The sequence below is a fragment of the Neomonachus schauinslandi genome, chromosome 14 (assembly GCF_002201575.2).
Source record: "Neomonachus schauinslandi chromosome 14, ASM220157v2, whole genome shotgun sequence".
In the NCBI taxonomy this organism is placed as follows: domain Eukaryota; kingdom Metazoa; phylum Chordata; class Mammalia; order Carnivora; family Phocidae; genus Neomonachus; species Neomonachus schauinslandi.
In genome coordinates this window covers 8890371-8914206 of record NC_058416.1, presented here as the reverse complement: position 1 = coordinate 8914206, position 23836 = coordinate 8890371, and the positions used below count along the sequence as shown (strand labels likewise).

General features: G+C 36.0%; 1 protein-coding gene across 3 annotated transcripts in view; it reads right to left on the bottom strand.

Annotated features, from left to right (window-relative positions):
* TMX3 (thioredoxin related transmembrane protein 3) overlaps positions 1–23836 on the bottom strand; it is a 42260-nt gene that overhangs the window by 3656 nt on the left and 14768 nt on the right. For 2 of the 3 annotated variants that reach the window (XM_021686159.1, XM_021686160.1), the window contains exons 6-15: positions 22436–22516; positions 19300–19399; positions 18582–18659; positions 13524–13590; positions 9895–9993; positions 7465–7522; positions 7223–7276; positions 6340–6396; positions 2095–2224; positions 216–284 (exon numbers count right to left, since the gene is read on the bottom strand). In XM_021686159.1, coding sequence (XP_021541834.1) covers positions 216–284; positions 2095–2224; positions 6340–6396; positions 7223–7276; positions 7465–7522; positions 9895–9993; positions 13524–13590; positions 18582–18659; positions 19300–19399; positions 22436–22516 — 793 coding nt within the window. The remainder of the gene's footprint in view (positions 1–215; positions 285–2094; positions 2225–6339; positions 6397–7222; positions 7277–7464; positions 7523–9894; positions 9994–13523; positions 13591–18581; positions 18660–19299; positions 19400–22435; positions 22517–23836) is intronic. The other variant, XM_044921110.1, reaches the window with a different exon arrangement.

Sequence of the window (23836 nt, the reverse complement as noted above, 5' to 3'; positions counted from 1 at the left end):
TCACCATCACATAGAAATGAGTAGAGAAACTTAATTTCCACCTGAAGAATATATTTTCTTAATGTAAATACGGACTAGTTCTTATCTTTCAAATTAAAGATGCATTTTTACCTAATCCTTTGAAATTTCAGATTTAACCTTCATTAGACATAAAACAACTACACACCTACATATTCTCAATTATCAATGACACTAAGCAAACTGTCAAAACTCACCACAATAGTAGATTTGGCATCAAATGCTATTCTTTTCAATCTCTGCAAAATGCTATCACCTCCTTGGGCCTTAAGTTTAACAGGAAAAAACAAAACAAAACAATTAAATTGTTACTTAAGTACCATGACTTCACTTTTCTGTTCTATAATTCTATAACTGCAGGTCAAGGGTTGACTCCAGGAGATTACAAAAAGCACCTGAAAGAGCAATGCAGTACATATTTACTGTTTTTTCTGTCTCACCTTCTGTCTGCTTTCCTGTGTGAAGAATTCAGTCTCCCTGTCATACTCCAAGCAGCCTGGCTGAGGCTGACCCACCAGTCCAGGCCTGCCTAAGTTCAGAAGTCAGCTGAGCCTGTTAAACTAAAGTTGCAGCAGGGTATCTCTGCTATTGTGTAGGGAGAATCTCCCTAAGAATGAAGCCCCCCCCCCCACATACCCCACCCAAAAGTGCAGAAAGGCAGAGAAAAATCCCTGACGAAAATCTATCAAATCCTTGCATTTGGCCATCCCTGAGTCTGGCTCATTGCTTGAATTTCCAAACTATGTGAGGCTCTCTTTGTTGTCAAACAGTTAGAATTGGGTTTCACTAACTTACACATAGAAGAGTTCTCACTCACAGAGGTGAATTTTATTTCAATAAGTATTATTTTCACAAATATGAAATTCCTACTAAGCGACTGTTTCCAAAAAAGAAATGCCTGTTATTCTGTGAGCCAACTTTCAAATAAAGTTTGTAAAAGCTGAAACAAAACTCTCACAAAATAGTAATTTAACTTCATAAAAGCCAAGAAGTCTCATATTTTTTTGATTTATTCTAGTCTGTTGAAAGAAGAGGCATGCTGGCCACAATGTGCTGAGGTAACTTCATGGCCCTGTAATGTGGATTGCAACTCACAGTTTGAATTACACTGCAGTAAGATTTATAGAAAAAAATGGAAAGTTAAGACTATCCATTATTTCTTTTAATTTAAATCCAATTAGCAAATATATAGTACATCATTGGTTTTTTGATGTAATGTTCAACGATTCATCAATTGCATATAACACCCAGTGCTCACCACATCACGTGCCCTCCTAAATGCCCATCCCCCAGTTATCCCATCCCCCCACCCACCTCCCTTTCTGCAACTCTCAGTTTGATTCCTGGAGTCAAGAGTCTCTCGTGGTTTGTCTCCCTCTCTGATTTCTTCCCATTCAGTTTTCCCTCCCTTCCCCTGTGGTCCTCTGCACTACTTCTTATATTCCACATATGAGTGAAACCATATGATAACTGTCTTTCTCTGTTTGACTTATTTCACTGAGCATAAAACCTTCCAGTTCCATCCATGTCAATGTAAATGGTAGGTATTCACCCTTTCTCCATTCATTATTTCTGAGAAATATTTTATATAATTGGATTTGGAACTCTCCACTGAAGCTCAGATTCTCAGTACATTTCCTTATCTTTTAAGAAATGGTGGTCTTATTCACAGGTTTTCTTAAAAAAGCAATCTGAATAACTTAATCCAATGAGACTCTTTAACCCAGAAGGGTTAAGGGCCAGGAAGGTGCACTACTGGGAGAGCTCTGCACACTGCAGACCTCTCAGCACCCACAGCCCAACTCCAAACGGCAACAACACCTCCCACTCACTGTGACAACCGAAAATGTCTTCCAAATAACCCTAAAAGAGACACTCCCACCCATGAGCCGCCTCTTCCACAGAAGAACCTTCTATGTCTGAGAATGTGGCTCTGGATGTGAGAGAAGCAAGGTGGGGAGGACTGCCCCTCACCCCAGGTGATGACTCTTCTTTCAGAATCAGAGGAAAAGAAGAAAGCTTGTTTCTCCTCGACCTCCTGCCATTGTTCCTTTGAAATGGAAGTGAACGACTCACCTCTACTGTGCCATCCAAGATGTTATTAATGAACTGCACCATGTCCTCGGTATTCTTGATCTGTCTATCTAGTAAAAAGTATTGTTGGTTTGAAGTATTCAGTACAACCACAGTTGGGACTTTCAGTTCACTGAAAACAGAAAAACAAAGAAATCAAAATACACATTAAACACAGAAATAACAAGTATTCTGATATTCATTCATATCTAAGTAACTATAATCACAAAAGGAGGAAGCTGTATTAATAGCTTTGCCTCCCTATGCTTACATGAAGAAAATTTCAAATTGTGCATCACTTTAAGACATAGCTAAATTAAGATTATATGAAAAACATTTTGGGGCACCTGGGTGGCTCAGTCGGTTAAGCGTATGATTCTTGATTTCAGCTCAGGTTGTGATCTCAGGGTCATGAGATCGAGCTCTGTAAGGGGCACCTTGCTCAGAGGGGAGATTGCTGGAGATTCCCTCTCCCCTCCTCCCCCCCTCCCTCCCATTTGCTCTCTTTAAAAAAAAAAAAAAAGCAAAAGAAAACATTCTAATATGTAATGTCAGACAGCTGAGTATTAATGATTAAACTAAAAATTATTATGTATGAAGTACCAATTTCTGGGCAATCTTATCCCTTGCCACCCAAATCCCACCAGTGTTGGTCACACAAACCCAGTCCAGTCAAGTGGCACTGAGGACAGGAGATAGGAAAGAGCAGGGTCTCTGGAGGCACACTGCTTGTGTTGAAGCCTGGGGCTTTCCCATAATCTGTTTTTTTAAGCGTAACGTTTTTCATGTGTAAATGGATACAAGGTGAGTAGTGGGAGGGTACCTATTTTGTTGTAAAAATTATGTGAAAAACTCAAGTTATATATTCAGCACAGTACCTTGTGTTCAATAAATACTATTCCAAATTCTCTGAACTCCCACTATCCTACTACGTATCCGCTGCATCCTCAGGAAGTGCTTCACTGATTCGCTAGACATCAGTTTGCAGACAAAAAATGTTACTAATAGGTGTCATTTAATTGAAATATTTTTTTTTTCCTTTCAAGGATAGGTTGTTGCATAATCATAAAAAGAAGGGGGTGCTTAATTCTGTATGTCACCTGCACACAGGTTTATGGTTATTGGTATGTTTATATGAAAATATTATGCAAAAGGACAAAACTCTACAGTAGAAGCGATTCACACCACTGTATTATCACCACACAAGTAATGGAGTCCAGTAGATTGCTTTCTTGCTCATAATTCTCTACTCTCCCCAAGCCATGACCTTTTCCCAATTAGGCAAAACACGCTCATGTGACTCATGATGTTGGGCTCAGCTGTGTAACTTGGCCAAAGGGAAGGTTAACAGACGTGACTCAAGCAGAGGCTTGAAATGTGCATGCATGGCTAGGCTTGCCTTCCTGTGTTTCTGTGATTGCCACACGACTCCCCAGGGAAATACCCTTCCAGGGTCAGGACATGCAAGACCGTGCAGACCGAACCTCCGTGGCAGTTTGGAGCCACATCTATCTGCCCAGTCAACGTCAGCCAAGCCCAGGTTAAGTGAGAGAGAATACATATTACAGCTTGAAGTCACTGGGTATCAGGGTGGTTGATTATCCGGTATTATTATTAGGCAAGAGTTAGCTGACTGTATAATTAAAAAAAAAATCTTAGCTTCACTCCTGTTCATAAAAAATACAAAAGACAACTTTTTGATTTATAGCAGTTTAGTTATTAGTTATAATAATGCATAAGTACCAAAAATCAGAATGGATCAGAACTTGGCCTGCCTATAAAAATACGTATTATAAGAAAGTTAAATACACAGCGGGACTAGAAACTATCTGTTGTGAAATAATTCAATTTGAATGATGATGGAAATGGAAAATATCATTTCATACTATTCCCTCTTAATTATATTCACAAAAACCCAAAACAAAACAATTTAACAGATTTAGGGTCTGACAGTATGCTATTTATTTTGAGATGATTTAAAAAACAGTGCTGCTGTATAACTATCTTACATAACATCATGTAATTTGCCCTAAGTTAAAAACACTTAGGCATCAACACCTATTAAATTCCACTAATTTCTCTGACAATATTAATGTCACCGAAGAGCTTTGGAGTGAGTAAGATCTGGATTTCAGAACTGGATCTCTTTAACTTACTTGTTGGACATCCTTTGGCATATTATTTAACTTCCTTGAGTTTCTTCTAAGAAATTTCAATTTCCTCATCTATATAAAATGGAAATAATAGTACTTACACCTTACTGAGTTATTGTAAAAGTTAAAAAATACCGATTGACCACTCAGTCCAGTGTCGGTCACAGAATTAAGTGTTCAATAAGGACTTTCAATTATTATCACATAACCATCATCATACGCTTTCTCTTCTTTCAAAAAAGAAAAAAAAAAAAGCAAGATATGAGTAACAAACAAACAAAACAACACAACAAGGTGTTGGCAGTAGAGATTACTGTTGTTCTCAGACCACAACTGTAGCTCAAAATTTCTGCTATCTCACAACTCACATTAACAATCATACTCATGAAGGAATATCCATCCATCCATCTGTACATATTCTGAATATTGCCCTGAATCAAGGAATTGTTTATTGGACCCAAATTGCTTTAGCCTCTTACAATGTTTTACTGAATATTGGCTTGCCTTGAAGGACATTATAAGAAATGGTTCTATCAAAGCCCCTAATATATATACTGTAAAAATCCTACTAAAAACATATTTCTATTACAGAGTGTCCCCCTTTGTGAGATTCTATAGCATAACAATTTCTCTTAGGTTTCTACAAGGTCTGCCATACTCCTTATAACCAACAGTTATTTTACAGGCTACGGGAAATGTGTAAATAATGTTTTTCTACTTTGTTTCGAGTATTAAAAAATCAGGGCCCAAATTTTCAAGTACCTTTAATAATTACCTATAAATGATAAATACCTAAGATAATATAGATCCTTTATTTTATTTTCCTTTGTCTTGATTTCTTCGTTATAATCTGGTACTTTTTATCACTGGCAAAAACTCTCACATTCTTATTGGAATAAGAGGGATAATAAGTAAAAATGAATAAAGGTAACACTACTTTATAATTTTAGGCTTTCACCTGAAAATTATGAATGTTGTTTTGGGTTGTTTCATTTTTATTTCCCGTGTTCTTACTTGGAAAATGGAATAATACGCCGAAACACGAGTGAAGGCAACGGCTCCAACTCCGCTACTAAGCAAAGCTGGAGAATCCGAAACACAACGTCACGGTAACGTGAACTGGGACCTCAACGCTGTCGGACAAGGTCCCTTGTCGCTGGCGAGCTCCCCCATCTTCACGTCAGGGGCTGTTTCTAAGCTCCACACTCTCCAAAGCCCCATCTTCCTACCACCTCTTGTGTGTCTGAAATAACGCCTCCACATTCTTCTTCGAGGTAACCTCTCTGCATTACTGCCTCCTCTGGTAAGCATATTCTGATCCCTTCCAGCTTTGTGTGCACTGCGGGGGAGGTGGGAGCGGGCATGTTTCCAGAACTCTCTACTATGAAGACCTTTTCATACAGTTCTGCAAGGACTATACTGTCTTACCAGCAGATTCCAAGCATTTGAAGACAGGGACCCTACTTATTTTCTATATCAACAGTACCAAACACAGTGTGTGGCATACAGGAAATACTAAATGTCTGCTGCACAGAGTAGGTTCTTACTTGAAATTAATTTACTGTAAGTATGATAAATGTTTTCTAATAACAACTTTTTGAAGTGGCAAATCAGATTTTTATGTCATAAACATAACTGATAGAATTATTTTAAAATTGTATACTTTCCCTATAAAGTTATTTTTTACTCTGTTAAAATAAATTCTTCTAGTATAGCAGCTAATTCTTCAATGTAAAAATTTCCTAAATTACATTTACTCATTGAAACTGAACTTTAGGTAAGGTGTGTGTTAAACAGAAACTATAAAATTTTTAAATTTTGAATGCTGTCTTCTTTCCAAAATACATGGAATTCAGAGATAAATTTTTAACATGGAATTTCTTTTAATATGGAGCAATATTAAAGTTTAGTGAGTTTCAAATTTATATTTAAAAACTAAAGTAAGATATTTGATGGGAGAATATCTGCGTCAGCATAGATGAAAAGTTCACTTTCTTCCCAGCTAGTAATGCTTTTAAAAGTGTCTCAGAAACAGAAATTTAAAAATTGACAGAATTGATAGCAAAATCATTTAATCATTTAAAACTTTACTTACTCCATCAGCAAGGTATTTATATAGTCATTTCCATCCATATGGCCAAACTGAAAATCCCTACCCAACAACAATAACCAAAAGGAAAAAAGAGAGCAATATTAGATACGAAACAAGGTAAATATGTACCAAGAACTGAACTTCAGGGCTTGGTAAGCATGTAAACAGTGTAAACATTTAACATACAAATCACATAAAATAAATGTAGAAAAGTATGAATTCTACTGGCTTCTGAGATAAAATACAGAGTAGAATTAAATAAATTCTAAGATATTTCCGCTCTCTATTTAAAATGCAGGGCAATATAAGCATTTCTAATTAAAACACGCTTAAGAAAAATGACCCACTTTGTTTACAAAAGGACTAATAACATGCTCATACTATGTAACAGAAGAAATATAAATATATATCACCGATAAATCATTAGAAGACTCAGAATAAAAAGGGAATAATTAAAAAATATACCAAATTTACAGACTGTCTCTTATGGCAGCAACAAACAGAATGATTTGGCACAAAGCAACAAGAACACTTATTTTTTATACCCAGTTATTCTCTGAGTTCCTGTTATAATCATCATCTGTCTATATCTAAGTTGTGATTGCTCATTTAACTTTATCTCAAACGTATCAGTACTTGTTCATATTTCCTTACAACAGATGTATCCCAAATACCATCAAGAAGCAATTATGATACAAGTTATAAAGTTTTTTTTTTACTTGTATTAGCAAGTCCAAACAATTCATACTGAAATGCAACATACTATAATTCATTTCAGTATCTTGATTCACCTTTGAAAGAATAAAATAGTACCACTTTTGCTTTACTTAATTACAAAATATAATTAAACAAAGATAAATGAATGTTCCTGAATGCAACCACCTACCTGTGGAACTGGTCTCTGTAATCTCTAGCAACTTCCTGAATAATTGACTTTAATCTGTGAAAGAATACATAAATATTTCATCTCTTCACTTCAAAAGTATATTATCATTTTTCAATTATAATATCTGCTGCCTTATCTAATACTGTGGGAAAAATAAGAATACTACATCAAGTTTATCTGAGGCCACGTAAAGTCTGAATTAGATGGTATGTGAAGCTTAAAACTATTTCAAGACACTATACCTGGTATGTTCAATTGATGTATTTTTCTCATCAATAACTGCAAGAGCCACAAGCTTTCCTGAAATTAAGAATGACATATCTAAATTCAATAGCCCTCATTATACAAACTTCTCAATTATTATTGTAGCTGTGAATTGGAAATTAGTAAATAGTTTCTAGAATTTAATTCGTTATGCTACATGTTATGCACAGCAGAATGAATCAATGAATTAGTCAACTGGAAGTGAGAGGTTCCCTCCTACCTCCCATCCCCCAAATGTAAATAACAGTAAATATTGAACAATTTATATACTCAAATTGTACTGTTTACACAGTACCCACAAACTGACTAAAACGAATACTTTGTCAAAATCTGACATTAAGAAATAAAATAAATTTATTATTATTAATGATAAAACAAATTTATTATTAATTACTGTAGCTCTAAAAGAATGACATATAACAAGAGAAGGATTTTTACATGCTATTCCTTTCAGTACCATGGGTCACATCACTACTTGCCAGTAATAATACACAAAACAAAACTGACTCAAATTTACTTCACCCTACACACAACATAAATCACATTCGTCTCTAACATCCTCTAGCAGACAGCATGACATAATAACCAGAGAAATGGTATTGGAGTCAGAAGACCAGATGCTGCAGTTCAGTGTGTGTATTCTGTTCTAGGCCGGGGAAACACCTGTGAAGCACCACCACTTACTAGCTGTGGGACGGACCTGGAGAGTGATGAACACACACAGACAGCCCTGAACTCGTGGAAAGCACAGTCTAGTAGGGAAAACAACAGAAACACAAAAAGATCATTTACAACAAAGAAAAAATGTACGTTTAACAAGGAGAAGAGCTCTGAAGGAAAGGAAACAGGGATAAAAGAGTCCTACAGAGTAAACTTAAGTAGTTTGAGGGGATCAGTAGAAGATTTTCTTAGGAAGCAATATTTGGTCTGAGTCTAATGGATGAACATAAATTAACTATCCACTTCCAGCTATAAAGGTGCATTGATGCCAGGTGCACAGCCTTTCTAAGAAACCGAGTGTCGGTGTGGCTGGAGAAGGGAGAGTGAGGAAAGACCAGAGTGAGAGGAGACAGAGATTGAGGCGAGGTCAGAAGATGCAGGGACCCGCCGTCACCAGGACTTCTGAGAAAGACAAGAAGTGTCTGAAACCACGGAGACCCAGGATCTCTGTACTTGTGTGGTGAGTCGCCAGGTGGGACAATGGGCAGGAACAGAGCCACAGACGCAAAGCGAACAAGGGCAATTATGTTGGATACAAAAAAATGAACAGTCCATAGTCAACTTCTTTCCAAATTAATCTGGCAGAAGAAACTATGTGAGTAGAGCCAGAGCTGCCTATTTTAATTACCTCAAAGTCATGCTATCTCCTATGATTACTGAACTGAAAGCAAAGCTACTATATTCCTACATTGTTCCCTTTTCCCTTCACACGAGTCTGAAAGAATCCAAAAGTAAACCCACAATCTTTGACAGTATCCACATCAACTTCCAGTACTGAGCTAACACACGCCTCCCTCTGTAAGGATAAACAAAGACAGAAATGTCACCAGACACAGAACATGAATAAGCAGGCTCTGGAGCCAGAACAAATATCCTAAGAGTTTGAAAATAACATGAGAACCTATTAGAACATTTCTAATTCGTATTATTAATCAGATTCAAAAGGAGGAAATCACGAAGAGAAAAATCTATGCACACTACTACTCATATATTAAAAAAAAAAAACCAAACCTTGAGTAAAATTTTCCCGTTTTTTTAAATCTAAAACTGTATTTCCCTCCCACTTATCATGAAGTTGTGAATGAAAACAAATATGGCAATAATATCCATGATTTATTTCTCATTTGTAATTCATTATAAATTTACAAAACACTTCCTCCTAAAACTTACATGGTTAGCTTCGTATAGTTTTGGTAGTTTACATCTACCTGAGACCCTCCAATCAGCTTTCATTTATGCATCTGTAAATATATTTACTTTGCTTGTCATTTTCAATCTTGTGACTTTAAGAAACCATGCCAGTGTGTTGTCCATATTTTCCTCACAACTAAAAAAAAGCAGGCCTCAAAGGTGGTGATGAGTTGTATTCCAACTCCTACTACAAAATCAGCTTCTAATATAGCTTCCTGGTTATTTTTTCTCATTTCCTTATTATCCAGGCTCTGCTTTTCCTGTTGCTATCAGTTCTAACTAGTAAACCTTTTCTAACTCATCTTTGTTCCCCATACAAATGTTTGTTCTTTGTTAATATTGACCTATATTCTCATGAAGAAGAACTGGCATCCAAGTCTTAAAAAGGAAGGAAATTATGAAAGAGAGCTTAAAATTCATTTCCTACAGAATCACATTTAAGAAATCAATTAAGGAAAATTCTGCAGAGTGATGGAGGTTGTATATATGCTTGTTACCGGTGTCTCCAAGTTCATACAAGAGGAAGCCATCCATAGTAAGGTAGTTCTGAAACCTCTCCCTGTTGATCCAAGATGACAGATCACCATCCTCATACTCTTAAAAATAAAACAAAGCTAGTAAATTATATGTAAATAAAACTTTAAAATGTTTATAATGTTCTAATCTAGCTATACACGTATGAAATACCTTGACCTAGAATCATAATCTTAAATTCATAAATTTCATTTTTAGGAATCTATTCTAAGCAAACAATGAGACACACAAAAGCATTAGTGGACAAAGCAAGCAAAAGATAAATAAATAAAAATAAAGGAAATAAGTGAAATACCCTAAACAGGAAATAATTTAAATAATTATGGTACATATTGAGGAAGACCATTTATAGGTTTGTTTTTTTTTTTAAAGATTTTATTTATTTATTTGACAGCGAGAGACACAGTGAGAGAGGAACACAGCAGGGGGGAGTGGGAGAGGGAGAAGCAGGCCTCCTGCCGAGCAGGGAGCCCAATGCGGGGCTCGATCCCAGGACCCCGGGATCATGACCTGAGCCGAAGGCAGACGCTTAATGACTGAGCCACCCAGACACCACCATTTATAGGTTTTTAAAAAAATTAATAATTAAGTGGTAAAAGCAGGTTGCAAAACATTATCACAGTATGACTGTAACTTTGTAAAACAGAAAGTATGAAGAAAAACTGACAGAATGATTAAATGAAGACATACACTCCTACTAAATGGTTATCCTGGGTTGATAGTTATCCTTGAATGATGGCAGTATGAATAACTTTTTATTACATTTTCTTTCCTGCTTTCTATTTTATGACATTTCTACCTCAGTTTACAACCCTTTCTTGTATGTAATACACAACACACATAGAAAGCCATAGTATTTTAACCTTTTTTCAAACATCAAATAATTCCCCTGCTAAGCAGACAGAAAACATTTGTAATATCAAGAGAAATATTATGTCCCAATTAGAAATACAATTCTGAAGGAACTGTGAATTATTAAAACTGCATGAAAAGAAGCTGATGTAAAAGCCTACCAAAATGTTTGGCTGAAGACTGGATTTTAATGATTTCTTGAAAGATGTGCTTTGTCTGTCACTTGCATTGCTAAACAAAACATTTTCAAGTTATCAAACCTATAAAATAAGTGACATAATGCAAATCTGAAAGTATTTATGGATTTGGACTTACACATTAGAAAAATAAACATAAAACTAGGAGTTGAGTACTGGGGCCACAATCTCCACTCCATTCCAGGTTAAAAGCAAATGTTTTAAGATTATACAAAGTGATACACCTGAAACTCATTAGAAAATAAACCATCCTTCTGAGCCCCTATCCCAAAGCTTCTAAACTTATTGACAACATTTAAATATTAGACTAAGCATTCAAGGTAAACTCTCTGTGTTATCTGAAGGCTTCAGGCAGGTCCTAAATACTAACTACTGCACATTAGAAAACGATGACCTCTCCAACAGCGAAAGATACTTATCCTATTCCTCCTGGTCACTCATGGGAGGCCACATTTGAAACATGGAGAGAAGAGAAGGGGCACTTTCTTAGCCATGATTAAAGAACAGATTTACATCCAAACAGATTATGATCAGGCTTATTCCAAAAATAAACAAAGTGGCTCCCTGAAGTATTAACAAATTCATACTAGAACTAGAACAAGAGATATGAAGGCTGACGCTTGATTATACTATTAACTATTTTAACTTGGGGGAAAAATCCTCTTTAATCCTATTTTTTCATTTGTAAAACAATAAGAATACTGATCTCAAAAGCACTGCTGTAATGATCAAATAAGACAATATAAGTTAAGTGCTTATCATACAAGGAGTGCAATAATCAAAGAGCAAATGAATAGAATTGGTGCAGATATGCATTATTTTCCTTCTCATATTTTCATATATGCAAGTTCCTCTTAACTTCCTTTTCAAGCCCAGTATCTAATACTGACAATAAGTATCCAGTGAGCAAATGAATGAGCAAATGAATGAGCTTGTGATTTAATTATACATCTATCTGCTTATCTAATACTCTTAGTTATCTTTTTCATAATCTCAGGATAGTAATTTATCTGCCTTACTATCTACCCTCACAGATTATGACGAGGATTAAATGAAAATATCAAGTGAAGTACATAATTAGTACCTGTTGCATAAAATAGAACAAATGGTAGTTGTTATACTGTTATACTTTACAAAAAGTAAATTCAGTCCTCAATTTATTTAAAAATAATGAAGACAGGAGACTTTAGAAATGCTTCGTATTCATGATTGTTAAGATAATTAAAATCTTCTTTGGGTGCTGACTTTGATTCATAACATAATAAAATAAAAAAAATAAAAAGAAATAAAAACCGGAAAAAAAATAATTAAAATGTTCATTTTACTAAAAAAAATCAGAATATTCCTTTTATTAGATATTCTGTTCATTTGAATTATTTAAGCAAACCAAAGCTTACAGCTCCCAAGTAGTCCTAGTTTCTTTTCTGTTATAAAATAACAACATTCTAGAATATTTCTGCAATGAATACAATGTTCCATATCTGCATTCTCCAACATGGTAATAAAAAGCCACACAAGGGCACTGAGTATTTCAAATGTAGCTAGTGGAAATAAACTGAAGCTTCTACTTTATTAAACTGTAATTTAGAAAGTTACAAAGAATGCTATTAGGCATGACTTTGCATTCACTTTGCTTTTGAGTGGCTGAGTGATACCCGAAAGATGCTGAGTTTCACTGTTTCCCTCGAAATTTAAAATTTCTCCTGGAGCCCCTGTGACTTTGCTGCACTGGCCTGAGGTACCTCATTGTACAGTCTGGGAATGGTGGAAGTAGGTATCTGATAACACCAAGGAATTATTGTGAATTTTATTAAGTGTTGTAACAGCATATAGTTATTCTATTTAAAAAAAGGACATTTTTAAAGAGATGCATAATGAAGCACGCAGTGATGAAAAACCTCTGGGATTTGCTTTAAAATACTTCAACGAAGAAAAAAATTGTTGAAGCAAATGTGTTAAGACCTTGGTTAATTGTCTAACCTGCGTGATGGGTGTGTACACAGGATTTTACCATTCTAGCATTGTCTTTATTATGATGTATGTTTGTATAACAAAAGTATTTAAAAAAAATAGACCAAGTATTTACTTCAACGAAGAAATGCTGAATAACAGGTGAGTGGTTACTTCTATCAGGGAGGGAGAGATGGAGCTAGGGAAGAATACATCTTCCAGGGGCTTTACCACTACTGAAGGAGTTTTATTTCTTCATCTTTTTGTGAGTCTGAAATGTTAGATCTTTTTTTTATATGAATAATTTTGAATGTTTTAAAATAATGTACAGAAATGTATTGAGTTCATGTCTCAAAAGGCCAATGACCTGACACCCCCCCGCAAAAAAAAAATCATTGTAGGCAGAACCCAGAAAGCAGACTAGATGGAAAAACTCAAGTTGAAGGGTAAGAAAAATCTATTAGTCATTCAACTAATGGGAAATGTAAGAAGTAGTTGCATCTACCAAATCTTTCATCAACACCAAAGTCCTATAATAGCCATAGCATTTTAATTTTAACATGTTTTATATGAGTTAAAACATTGGAACTTACCATCATAAACAAAGTAAGTTTCATCTTTGAAAACAAGCACAGCAGGCATCTCCTTCAGTGTCACATACTGCAAAAATGAGATGTGTAAATAACTTTTATCATTAAAATAATTTTAATTGGTAGCTATGATTTCAAAAGTATTGAAAGATACCAGAAAAAAAACCATAACAATAACAAAACTGTTACAGTTAAAAAGATCCCAAGGTCATCCAAGGACAGGTTTATCTCTTTAAAAACATGCCCTGGCACAGTGCCCGTGTTTGCTACTGAGAAAACCGTGGATTATTCTTAGAGTTGCTAATCGAGACCGAAGACATCCCAGGAAGTACAGGACGAGACACAGTCTGAGGTTAAAGAGCAGTGGCTAAGGTAACAATCAGCACTGGTAGGTTCAAGTCCTTCCCCACCATTCCTGGCTATGTGACACGGGAGTCCGTTGCTGTCCTGGGGAGTTGGCTTCCTCCTCTGTAAATCAGGGACACTGAGTCTCCACCTCACTGCAGAGTTAGCAAAGTTAGATCCACTAACATATGTGAGAGTAGGTTTAAAATGTAAATTGGCTTTATAAATGGGAACTTATAATGGCAACTAATAAGAAATTATTTCAGATGGTACCTGCTTCTTATACCTGTGCTATAATTATTTCAAAATACTAAAATTATAATAATCAGTATCCCCATGGGTTAGCCACAAAGAATTATTACGTGCTGTGGTTAATACTGAAAAGTAACAATAATCATTAGATAACTAATAAAATAAAAATAACTGTAACAATAAAATAAAAATAGAGATGGCCGCCCTGGAAATACAGAGAAGGGGTAAGGCATACCTCAGGTAATATAGAATGATCTCTTACACAACTACTAAAAAATGGTACAGCACTGGGCGCCTGGGTGGCTCAGTTGGTTAAGCCACTGCCTTCGGCTCAGGTCATGATCCTGGAGTCCCGGGATCGAGTCCCGCATCGGGCTCCCTGCTCGGCAAGGAGCCTGCTTCTCCCTCTGACCCTCCCCCCTCTCATGTACTCTCTCTCATTCTCGCTCTCTCAAATAAATAAATAAAATCTTTTAAAAAAAAAAAAAAGAAAAAAATGGTACAGCACCATGAAAGTAACTATTTGAAGGGCAGTGGTAAAGCTCTCTGGTGAGGCTGTATCATCAAGTACACCTCTACTCACCTGCTCTTGGCAACGCATCCACAAAGGTGCTCCGCGAGTATTTTATAGCATCCGGCACCTCTCTTTTAAGGATACCCCTGAGTTGATCATACTATAACATTAGTATATAGATGGAACTTGCAGCCATTGATCTCCACATATTCTGAATCCCTCCTCCTCTTCCCTTGCATTCCCTGAAACTCGTTATCTTATATTACAGTTATTTGTCTACAGGCCATTTTTCTCCATTCACCTTTAAGTATCCTGAAGTCAGAAATTGCCTTGATTCATCTTTATATCCCTTTAATATACTTACTAGAGTTTTCATAAATACAAGCTGTAAAACTAAGGAAACTTTGCATAACCAAACATTAAAATTCAAAATATGGGGGGAAATATAAAATCATAGGCTTTGTCCTTATTTGAGAATTCTCTATGGGAGTAAAAATCCTCCTATTACTCTGAAAGAACACTGATTCCCCTAGCAGACTTCTGCAACCAAACACAGAAAAAAAAGAGATGACAAATATTGGTATTTGCAGGAATAATTAAGGAATGTTTGAGGAAACTAGTTGAGAGGCCAATAATAATAGAAACAATACATAATAACCAAAAGAATGCCCTCATAGCAGATACTGTTTGTGCCCACCCACATAGATGTTCTAGGCGCTAGAATTTTGATCTAAAACATCTGTCACTACACAAGGACTGGGGTGGTGCCAGATGGTGTCAGGGCCCAGAACGCAGCATGCCCTCCGGTGCACTCCAAGTAAATTGCTTGGAAAGCTTCACAGGTGAGGGTACGATGTACATTCTCATCTCTAATACTAAAATGTGGTCCACTGGGCTTTGGAGAGGAGAATGGGTTAAGAGTTCCAGGCCTGGGCCTAGAACTAGATTCCATCCATTCTAGGCCTTTACATCACACTGAGGTATCTTAAGACTTCCCAGAATAGAGGTTCGTAACTTCCTGAGGCATCTATGTGAGAATCTAATGGCACATACGGCTCTTCTTCCACCCTATCATCTCCTCCCCATCAAAAGTAAATGCATACACATAAAATACTGCAAAATAGCTCCTGAGACAAAACTAAGTAAACCTAAAAACAAGTTTAAGCTGACCAGATTTGTCTGAGGTTCTCCCAAGGAATTGAAAATCATTTCAGAATATATTACATTTATAAGATAAACATTTATATACATATTGCAAGAACCACTAGACACACACTCTATGTAAGTCTACAATCTTCTTAAAAATATTTAAATGTTAAAAAATATTAAACAAAAATTAATCAAATGTGTAATATGACATACCTTTGTGGAAAAAAACGGTTTTTGATTTTTTGTAACTTACACTGATTAAAAAGAAAAAGCTTCCCTTGACTTATTTCATGTTTCCCGTCAGCTATTGCCCAATTTCTCAGGTCCCCTTCTTTTTTTTTTTTTAAGATTTTATTTATTTGCGAAAGAGAGAATGAGAGACAGAGAGCATGAGAGGGGGGAGGGTCAGAGGGAGACGCAGACTCCCTGCTAAGCAGGGACCCCGATGTGGGACTCGATCCCGGGACTCCAGGATCATGACCCGAGCCGAAGGCAGTCGCTTAACCGACTGAGCCACCCAGACGCCCTCAGGTCCCCTTCTTAGGAAAACTTTTCTAAAGAGAAGTCTATGCCTGCAACCTCCAATTTCTTTTCTACATTCTCTCAGATGACACCGATGAGGCACCGTCCTTCCCGTAAAACCACCACCAACCTCCACGTGTTCAAGTGTCACAGTTACTCTCCTCAACTCATCTTGATCACTTTGCAAGTATCTTGCACAACAGACCCTCTTTTTAAAATATTTATCTTGGCTTTTCACCCTTCTTGTTTTCCTGCTCCCTCCCTGGCTATTTTCTTCTTATCTTCCTTTGCAGTCTTTAGGCCCTGGACCCACTTATTTCCTTAAAAATTTGCATCCCAGGGCGCCTGGGTGGCTCAGTCGTTAAGCATCTGCCTTCGGCTCAGGTCATGATCCCAGGGTCCTGGGATCGAGCCCCGCATCAGGCTCCCTGCTCAGTGGGGAGTTTGCTTCTTCCTCTCCCACTCCCCCTGCTTGTGTTCCTTCTCTCGCTGTGTCTCTGTCAAATAAATAAATAAGATTTAAAAAAAAAAAAAATTGCATCCCATGTCTAAGAAGTTTTTATACAGCCTTAAAGCCAGACCCCTATATCCACCTGTGAATCCGATGCTTATACTTGATGTCTAACTTATCTGTTGACCCAAGTTAAAATGAACAATTCAAAGCTCTTGATCAGTCCCCCATTCCCAAACTAATTTCTTCTGCAATATTCCCACACTCATAGATAACACTACCACCTACCCAGCTGTTAAAACCAAACACCTAAGAGTCATCCTTGATTCTTCCCTTCTCTTCCAGGTCAGTGAGCTCAAATAATTCCATCTCTAAAAAACAACAATGCTTTCACTTCTCCCCCATCCTTTTACAAACCCTCAAGCTTAAACTCTCCAGGTTACTTCAAGAGTTCAACTGATCTCTTGGGCGCCTGGGTGGCTCAGTTGGTTAGGCGACTGCCTTCGGCTCAGGTCATGATCCTGGAGTCCCTGGATCGAGTCCCGCATCGGGCTTCCTGCTCAGCGGGGAGTCTGCTTCTCCCTCTGACCCTCCCCTCTCTCATGTGCTCTCTCTCATTCTCTCTCTCTCAAATAAATAAAAATCTTTAAAAAAAAAAAAAAAAAGAGTTCAACTGATCTCTCTGGATCTATTCTCATCCCTATCCAATTCATTCTGTTCTCAGCAGAGAAATGTCCTTAAGATGAACACCAGACCAAGTCCTTCACTAACTTCAACCCATCACATGCATGGCGATGACCTGCAAGGCCTCCACTGGTCTCTGCCTACCTCCTATCTATCTCCTTTCTCACTGTATTATAATCACACTGGCCTACTACCTATTTCTCAAATATGCCAGCAGTGTTATCTTGGGCATTTGTAATTATCTGTTCCCTGTTTCTAGTTTATTCTGGACATAGATCTTGCATGGCTCCTTCACATCATGTATGTCCCAGTTCAAATATTTTCTTTCTTTTTTTTTTTTTTTTAAGATTTTATTTATTTATTTGAGAGAGAGAGAGAATGAGAGACAGAGAGCACGAGAGGGAAGAGGGCAGAGGGGGAAGCAGACCCCCCGCTGAGCAGGGAGCCGGATGCGGGACTCGATCCCGGGTCTCCAGGATCATGACCTGAGCCGAAGGCAGTCGCTTAACCAACTGAGCCACCCAGGTGCCCTCAAATATTTTCTTCTTAGACATTTCTTAATCACCAATCCAGAGCAGCCATCCCACCCTTATGTCCCTACTATCACAATGCTCTTTTACTTTTTTCATAGTAGTTATAACCTGTTCACATATTTGTTTACTGAAGATGACCATCTCAGGCTGAGGACCCAAAAGATGTTACCTGCAACACTAAAATTTAGTACACTTTCCCTACCCATGAGAATGTAGGCTCCACCCTCTCACAACCCTGATGATCCTGCTTGTCATCAACTATCCAGGCCTTAATACAGTGCACGGCAAATGATCAGGTAAGAAGCAGCTGTGAATCAATATATATAAATATGTTAATCACTCCATTACTTATAAACCAATTTAGCAGTTTGAGCTATCACTTCTTACTACTGCTATCACTTTGAAGAGAAAAAAAGCATCAACATAATAAACATAGTCTCTAAATGCTATGAATCCAGTGGTATTTGCTTATTAACAATCTAGTATCAGCAGTAAAGAGTTAACATGTTTACTGTTTCTACACATATGAAAGTAAATAAATCTGATAAATAAAATCAAGTAATAATTTAAAAAATGAAATTAAGTCATTAAAATCCATTTTTAAACATTACCTCAGGAACCACTTCTTCTGAGGCAGAAAAGAAATATGTATATACAATTAATTCTGAAGCAGCATCTATGTATTTCTCCTGTGAAGATACAAATAGGAAAGACGTGACTTTTAAATCTTAAGATCAGAATTCATCCCTCATTACACATTCAGAGCAGGCAGCATCATCCCCAGCAGTATCATCCCAATTTGAAGCCGTCAGTGTTTTTACGTGAAAAGATGATGGAATATAAGCAGCAAATGAAATGCATTGTTTCTAAAGCAAAAAGACCACCATAACCCAATGCTTTCATATTCCTCTAAATAAAGTTAAGTATAATATAAGCTTGATTCATATTTATTAATTTAATAATTACAGGAGAGATCTGTGCATATATGCACACATATAAACGTGCACACGCACACACACACACATCTTCAAAAAGTTTACATTCAAACTGCACTCTGCAGTCTCAAAGAGACAAAAATGCTAAAAAGTAACACAAAATTTGAATAACCAGGGCAAGCAACATCTTTTTATTCATTTCTGTTTCATGAAGGCAAACACAATAGAGGGCATATAAGAAAGTGTTTTCATTAGAAAAATACTTAGATTGAACTAAAATATTTCCAGTAAGAGTGAAATAATTTTGAGTTTTGGGTCAAAGTTTTGGCTATCCTGAAAATTAAATTACAATACATTTGTATTTGTGAATTTAAAAAATAAAATCATTTGATACCTTCAAAGGCGACTCTCCACCTATGTAAACAAAAAATACACGATGTCTCTTTTGCATATGTTCAAACATTTGCTGACTTGGAAGTGGCCGAATTAGAGCGCTGTTTGAAAACAAAACAAACATAAAACAAACTTGCATTGGAACTAAAGACAGTACATAATTTATGTCTAAAGTTACAAAGTTTTAATGTTGTATTAACTGCATTTTAAGTAATCACCCAATCTACATAAATCTAATAAAACTTTAGCCCATGACCACTATTGTACTCACATAATGAAAACAAAGTACCCACAATTTAATCTATCAATTTAAAAAATAAGTTTAAAATACATCCCTTTAGAGAGTACCATCTTAGCCAGTATTTTGATAGGCAAGAACAGAACTATAATCCAGTTAGTCCTCAGCTATAAACAAAAGGATCCACATGAGAATTATTTTTTCCCTTCCTAAGATCATTCACACCAACACACTGTGAAAATCCTATCCCAGGAAATTATAATACTATGCTAAGATTTATATCCATTTAAATGCTAGTTTTAAAATACCCTATAGAGGTTAAAATCTAAATGTTTCATAAGTATGTTATTCTTTTCAGAAAAAATACAAGGGAAAGCGGTAGTCATAATAGTACCTAAGAACCTCATAAAAAGAAAACAAAACTCTACAAAGACTTTTACTATGCAAGCATATTTCAAAGCCAAATACACTGAGAAATAAATTACATCAAAGGTTAGTATAAAACATATCACTTGCAAAATATTACTAAAAGCTAAAAAAGAGACATGGTTTATACTATCAGATTTTTAATCCACTAAATTTGCAAAAAGAATAAATACAGAGTTTGCAAAGGCAAACATATTTTCAAAAGGCACAATTCCTTAGATGCATTGAATCACTCCACTCTAGCCTCTATTTTCATATTTCAGTAATTAACCGCTAAGTGATGCAACCCCAGAACTGAGTCATGAAATTTCATTTGCAACAGAGTCACCTTTAGTTACATCAGGAGAAGTCCATCTTAAGCTTAAAGTAAAACTCTAAAAAATTGCCAAAACATGAAGACCATCTAATCACAGGGAATGAAGTACATCCCACTAGCAATCCCCTCATATAATATAAACTTAACTCACAATTTATTCAGAAGGCAAATAAAGAAAATGAAATACGCAATTGATGAGAAAATACGTGAAAATTGTATTAATAAGCTTTGCAACTTGAATAAAGATCATTCCTAATTCTGCCTTTTCTCAAATAATTCAAGCCATACAGTGCCATGCCACTCAACAAATCCACTGCGATATTTCAATTTACTTTAAAGCTATTTAAAGCTATCAGTGTATCCTGTCAAACTCACAAGAAAGCGCTTATACTTTCAAAGTCAATATAGGTTAACCTACCTTGATAAATGTTCTCTTTAATAAGTTCCACATAATTGCACTGAATAATTATAAGCACCAACTTTCTTTAAACCCCAGCAAGATAGATGTAGATTAAAAACCGAAATCACCACATTCAAACCAACAGGAAAAGTTTATGGAAGAAATTGTTTCCTTAGCAGTAAAATCTCAGCGATCTGTAACTCAAATAAGTATCTGGGTTCTAGTTATGTCACATCCTAAGCAATGTGTAGTAATACCCACAGCTGGCATAAAGCACCATGTGACAGATCAAGGAAAGTATTTCAGCTGTATCTAAAAAGAATTTTCCAGTATCACAGGCCAGGGATTAAAGCCCAAGTCTATTCAGAACAATAATATTGTGGGGTCTCTTTTAAAAACTCTGAAATTAAGTAACAGGAAAAATAAGTTGACATAAATGAAGCAGTATAAAAGCAAATTTATAGTAAAATAAAACTACAATTCACAAAGTTATTAGAAGTAATCAAATTCTGAAAATGCATTAAAAAATCCACTGGCAGGGGCGCCAGGGTAGCTTAGTGGGTTAAACATCTGCCTTTAGCTCGGGTCATGATCCTGGGGTCCTGGGACTGAACCCCACATTGGGCTGCCTGCTCAGCGGAGAGTTTGCTTCTCCCTCTCCCTCTGCTGCTCCCCCTGCTTGTGCTATCTCTCTGTCTGTCAAATAAATAAATAAAATCTTTAAAAAAATAAAAAATAAAAAAATCCACTGGGGAATTTTTTTTTTCTACAAATGAAATGAATTTAATATGAGGTTAACAAATATAATAGAAGTCACAGTTCCTTTTGTTTCTTTAAAGTATCTCTTTGCATATGATACATACGCCTACCTTTTGTCATTAATGAACACAGATGTTATTTTAGGGCAAGTCCCTAAAAAAATGTGGGTTCAATATGGTCTATTAAAATACATTTAGCTTTATCTTTATTTATTTTTTTTAGAGCGAGAGTATGCATGCACGGTGGGGAGGAGTGGAGGGAGGGAGAGAGAATCTTAAACAGGCTCCACGCTCAGCACGGAGCCCAACGTGGGGCTTGATTTCACGACCCAAAGATCATGACCTGAGCCAAAATCAAGAGTCGGATGCTTAACCGACTGGGCCTCCCAGGTGCCCCAAAATTGCATTTAATTTTAAAGTATTAGTATCTTTTTTAAAAAAAAATTATTTAAATTCAATTAAGATAACATATAGTATATTATTAGTTTCGGGAGTAGAATTCAGTGATTCATCAGTTGCATATAACACCCAATGCTCATTACATCACATGCCCTTAATGCCCATCACCCAGTTACCCCATCCCCCACCCACCTACCCTCCAGCAATCCTGTTTGTTTCCCAGAGTTAAGAGTCTCTTATGGTTTGCCTCCCTCTCTGTTTTTATCTTACTTTTTTTCTTCCCATCTGTTTTATTTCTTAAATTCCACATATGAGTGAAAATGGTATTTGTCTTTCTCTGACTGACTTATTTCACTTAACATAATATTCTCTAGTTCCATCCATGTGGTTCCAAATGGCAAGATTTCATTCGTTTTAATGGCTGACTAACATTCGATTGTATATATATATATATATATATATATACACACACCACCTCTTCTTTACCCATTCATCTGTTGATGGACATCTGGGCTCTTTCCATATTTTGGCTACTGTGGACATTGCTACTATAAAATATTAATAATTACATAGTAAAAGCCTTTCCCAATAAAAACTTACCCAGACACTCTGTGAGCAAACTCAATAATATCATCTTTAGTTCGTGGTCCTCTGTAATTATATGCCAAGTCCCCCTTTAATCTTAAAAAGAAAAAAAAAAGGATAGAAGCTTAGATTATTTCAACTGTTTTAACAGTCAATGCTAATCAGTATTGTTATATAAAATTATAGTATATAAAATAGTAAATGCAGACTTGTTTCAGAAGTAGCATAACCATGTGAAATACAGTAGGCAACTGGCTACAGGGGAGCAACAACTCAAAATATAAAGAAAAAGGCTGTATTTTATTAAAATTACATGAAAATAGTTTACTTTGTATCTAATAGTTGCATTGTGTCTATGCTTCTGAAAAGTGCATAATCTGCACATTCATGGTCAAGAGCTTATCAAAGCATAATTCTCACTATCTTCTCTAGTTTAAAAAATGAGAGGGAATTCATAGTATTTTGGTAGAGGGAAAACAAATTTTAAGCAACACAACATCATAGGAACTTGAAAGATGCTCCAAGATTATAGAGTAGAACAAGGCATAAAACACCTATTCTATAAAATTAAGATAATTTTCAAAAAGCCTGTCAGTGATGTATCCAATTGAGATTTATTTTTATTTATTTATTATTTATTAATCCAACTGAGATTTAAAAAAAAAATGTGAAAGGACAATAGAACATCTAAAATCAAACAAAAAAGAACAGAAAGGATAATTTACTTAACACAAGTAAAAGAGGCTTAACAAGATTTTTTAAAAGTAGGGAAGGAGGGACGTCAACACAAAACCCAAGAAATAAAGAATTAAAATTAGGCAAATTTTGAAATTTGAGATTTTAAAACACTGAAATAAAACTCAATTATAAAAATAAGTTTCAAAATAATTCCTCAACTCGCACATTATCAAAATAAGGATGAAACTCAAGAGAAAATTCAATAAAATTATGATTATGAAATAAATCCTTTAGAATGAGCACACCATTTCTCCCAACTTATATACGCTTTATATTAGACTTTGCCAACACTTACAGATTAGAATTAAATCCATCAATTTGATTCTGTTTGTTTCTTTCCTCTCTAATGAAATAAGTCTATTTCAATTATAGAAAAGTAAAATTTGTTAGGAGACAGGATTCACATGATACAGCAGAATACACTCTTGAGCTCCTCAAGGGTAAAAGACCTTTCATACTTTACAGCTGTACATCTTGTCCGGCAGGATGTCTGCCACGCAGTGAGCACTCAGAGCGCATTTAGTGAATTAGCCGTAAACAACACACTCACTTAAATACCAAGAAAAGCAGGAAGATGCAGTCCCTCTCCTTTGATCACATACTGCACCTAGAAAGAATTACTGAACCCAAATCTGCAATCCTCCAAGGATGCTACTAGAAATTAATGTAATAAAACGT